This window comes from Diabrotica virgifera, chromosome 10 (assembly GCF_917563875.1).
Source record: "Diabrotica virgifera virgifera chromosome 10, PGI_DIABVI_V3a".
Taxonomy (NCBI): Eukaryota; Metazoa; Arthropoda; class Insecta; order Coleoptera; family Chrysomelidae; genus Diabrotica; species Diabrotica virgifera.
The window spans coordinates 79,759,373-79,763,264 of record NC_065452.1 but is presented as its reverse complement, the minus strand read 5'-3'; the positions used below and the strand labels follow the sequence as shown (position 1 = coordinate 79,763,264).

Genomic DNA, 3,892 nt, shown 5'->3' with positions numbered 1-3,892 from the left:
AATTTGAAAAATATATTAATATGTGGAAATTACTCTGTAATTAAACACAATATTAAAAAAACGAGCCTGTACCGCAATTAAGAAGAACAAGAAAATAAACTTTTTTTATCCGATGCCTAGATTTTGTGTCATTTTGGAACTACTAAATTTTTTTATTCCATTAGTAGTTCCAAAATGACACAAGATCTAGGCATCAGATAAAAAAGTTTATTTAAAGAACGTGTATTTTTTTCTTCTTAATGGCGGTACGGGCTCGTTTTTTTAATATTGTATTTAATTATAGAGTAATTTCCAAATACTAACATATTTCCCAAATTGGGCTCTGTACCGCCATTCTTTATTATATTACGAATACGTGTGCCAAATACGTCGAAAAAATATTCAAAATTACAGCCGCAATCTTGGAACGCGTTTTGGCTACCTGTTGATCGCTACTGTATCACCTTAAGCTTTTAATAAGATTTTTAAAATTAATTTAGATTATTTAATAGATATACTCACCGGCACGAAAAACGGGCACCCCAAAAAATGGGTCTTTTTGATGGCTCGTATCTTCTAAACCTATTGTCCAATTTAACCCGGCACCTGCCACGTGGCTTTGCAAGGCGCCAACTGCCACGTGGGGTGCTCACAGCACCCCTTAACAATTTTCTGTGATCTACTTGTTTAAAAAACAAAATAATGTGTTGAGTAACACAACAATATAAATAAACATGTTTTATTAACTTATTAGCCACTAATATGTTATAAAAGTTGAAAAATAAAATGAAAAAGGTGTTATAAGCAAATTAGCAAGTACCAAGCCATAATAAATGAAGTCAAGTAAAATATCTAAAAAAATTAAGATTTAGTGAGTATAGAGTCTATATTAATAATTTAAATCAGTTATTTCAATAAAAAATGTAAATTTGACCTGTTTATCAAAAATACAAAAAAATTTAAAACTTAAAGTGCCAGATGATGACACCCCAATTCGACTTTAGAGCTATAAGTTCAGAATGACACTAAATAACCACTTCAAACACTAACACATATATGCTATATAATATTATAGAAAGCTACTATGACGCACAGCTCGGTTACCAAATTTGAAATACCAAATATTTGACAAAAATGTGTTATGGGGTGCTGGTAGCACCCCACGTGGCAGGTGGCGGGTTAAGTATTTTTTTTAATATATTATAGCCTTATTCTTTAACAATATCGCTGTAATAATATTATTTCTAGACATGTAAGTTATATGACATATACCGAATACCAGGCGTACCAATCAAACTGGGTTTTTTTCTCAATTTCCACAACAGCCTGTGGAATATTCTAGCCTTTATACAATATTGAAATTAAAACCTAGCTACAGCCCCAGGTTTTCTTAACATTCTGTTTTTTATTCATTCGCTTATGTTGGATAATAAAAAAGTTAGTTACTTTAACAACTAGCCATGTTCTTTATCGATACATGGTGTTTCTAAATAAATGCGACAAACTTTAAGGGGTAATTCTGCATGAAAAAATAATGACTGCAAAAATAAAATTCTTTTGCCAAACAATTAGACCAGTGTAAATAGCAAAAAAACAATAAAAAATTAATAGCAGGATGAGACCAATTCCAAATGAAAGTATTCTTTTCGTCAAGATATAAGAAATCTGACCTGACGCTGGTGGGATGTCCCTACTGATTTAGTATCATAATAAATAGTTGACGTTACTAATCCCTCAATTGTCTTTGCGACGGGTGGCAATAGTTTTGGAACAGCTACTAGGGCCGTACTTTATATTATTTACAGAACTGACTCGTTACCTATCAATGCAAATAAATTATTAAAATTAAAATTTCTAGACAATGTATTAAAAATTTTGTTTACTGTAGAAGAATTCGTTTAGTCATCTGAAATTAACTTGCTTAGAATCAATTACAAACGATCACAAACAATTTTTATGTCCAATGCGCTCATTACGTGAATTTTATGGAGTTAGATTATAATGTGTTTTATATCGTTTTCACTTTAAACAAAATGGACTTCCGATAATGCAGCTTTCTATCTTTAAATAAAAAAATTAAAGAATCATTATAAAGAGCATTAGTTAAAGATAAGATATACCTCTAATTATTATTCTATAGCTTTACACATAATTCTCGTGCTTATAGGTATTTAGATAAAATTAAGTATCATTTATTTATCCAGAAAACATACATTATGGAACATTATGAAAGGGGGGCAAACATATTTAAGTTTGACATTTGCACATTCAGGCAGTTATTTTCTTGCATTTAGATAGAAGGTTAGATCGTGAGTATTCAAGTAAAATGTCTGAAGTCGGTGAAGCTAGTGCTAAGTGTAAAACACGTGTACATTTATCTGATGATATCAAAGAAATTATTAGGAATGTTTATCAAACTGTGAAAGAAGATAATCCAAATCCAGAAGACGGTAAATTCCTCGACTGGCAAATCAAGACAACATCTCGACTGACAAGGATGCCATATACAACAGTGGGAAAATTGTTACGAATAGAATTCAACCTCGTAAAAAGCGGAGTGACTTTTCTACACATAAAGCAGTAAATGAAAAAGACGCTGAGGTAATTAGAAGAGCAATTTACAATTTCTATTCAAAGAACCTAGTTCCAACGCTTAGTATGATCTACGATCAACTTGTTAAAGATTATTCCATTACGTATTCGCCTTCAACTTTATCAATATTTTTGAATCACATTGGTTTTCGATACAAGAAAATTAATAAGCGATCATCAATAATGGATTCTCCTATCGGCAAAAAACATTAAAGATTCAAAGCTGGACTACCATGAAAATATGACGAGTAGCTTGTTTAAGGAATGGTTTAAAAAGAAGGTGTTGCCCAATTTGCCTCCAAAAAGTGTAAATGTAATGGATAACGCAACGTATCACAGCGAACAAATTAGAAAAATCCCCGGTGTAGGTTCGACAAAAAAACAGATATCTGATTTTTTGTATGACAATGATTTGTACTTTGAAGAAACATATACACAAAAAGAAATGTTGGAAGTTCTTCACACAAAAGTGTTTGAGAAACAATTTGTTATAGACGAATTAGCCAAACGTGATGGTCATAATGTATTGCGATTACCTCCTTACTACTGTGTCTTCAACCCCATTGAATTAATCTGGAGCCAACTTAAGGAAAGTTTACGCCGAAACAACTGCTGTCCCAAATTTAGTAGCGAATCGGTGTCACATGTTGTAGAAGAAATAAATAAGATTTCCCCAACACTGTGGCAAAATTGTGTTTCACATGTTATAAAAACGGAAGATCATTACAGAACATTAACCTCACATATTAAACCAATAATTATAACATTAGATAACGATTCTAGTGAAGATGACAGCGATAGTGACATAGAGTTGTAATTTGTATTTATTTTTTTCCGTCTAAACTTCAAATTTTATTTTTCTATATTATTTTCTATGTTATTTTTTATTATGTTATCTTTTTAATTCTGATTTTTGCTACCACTCTTTTAATCTTTTATTGTTATTATTATTAATTTCCTTAATTTCTTTAATTTGTTCATTTCTCTTATTTCATTGTACATAATAATATACATACCTATAACCACATAGATATAAATACGTAATAAATATAATGATATGATATTTAAATTTATATTTATTATTCCAACCCCATTAAAATATTATATCTACTTGAAGACTTGATTTTTTTTTGTTAAGGGGATGGGTACGAACTTTCGGCTTTAAGCCGTTACGTTATTACCGAGGGCCGAAAGTCCCTGAAAACTTCTAAAATGTTTATTTTAATTAGTTACAGAGGTGAAAAACTAAGAGAAAATTTAGTGTGATTTTTAATTTCAAATATCTCATTCAAAAGAAACTTTTAATTTATTCCAAGGGACT

The 3,892-nt window shown here is 30.6% G+C and overlaps 1 protein-coding gene across 1 annotated transcript; it reads left to right on the top strand.

Moving 5' to 3' along the window:
• The first annotated feature begins 2,812 nt into the window (after nucleotides 1-2,812).
• On the top strand, nucleotides 2,813-3,388 carry LOC126893082 (uncharacterized). The gene has a single exon (XM_050663025.1). It carries the CDS (start codon nucleotides 2,813-2,815, stop codon nucleotides 3,386-3,388), a length of 576 nt encoding a protein of 191 aa, XP_050518982.1.
• Nucleotides 3,389-3,892: the final 504 nt, after the last annotated feature.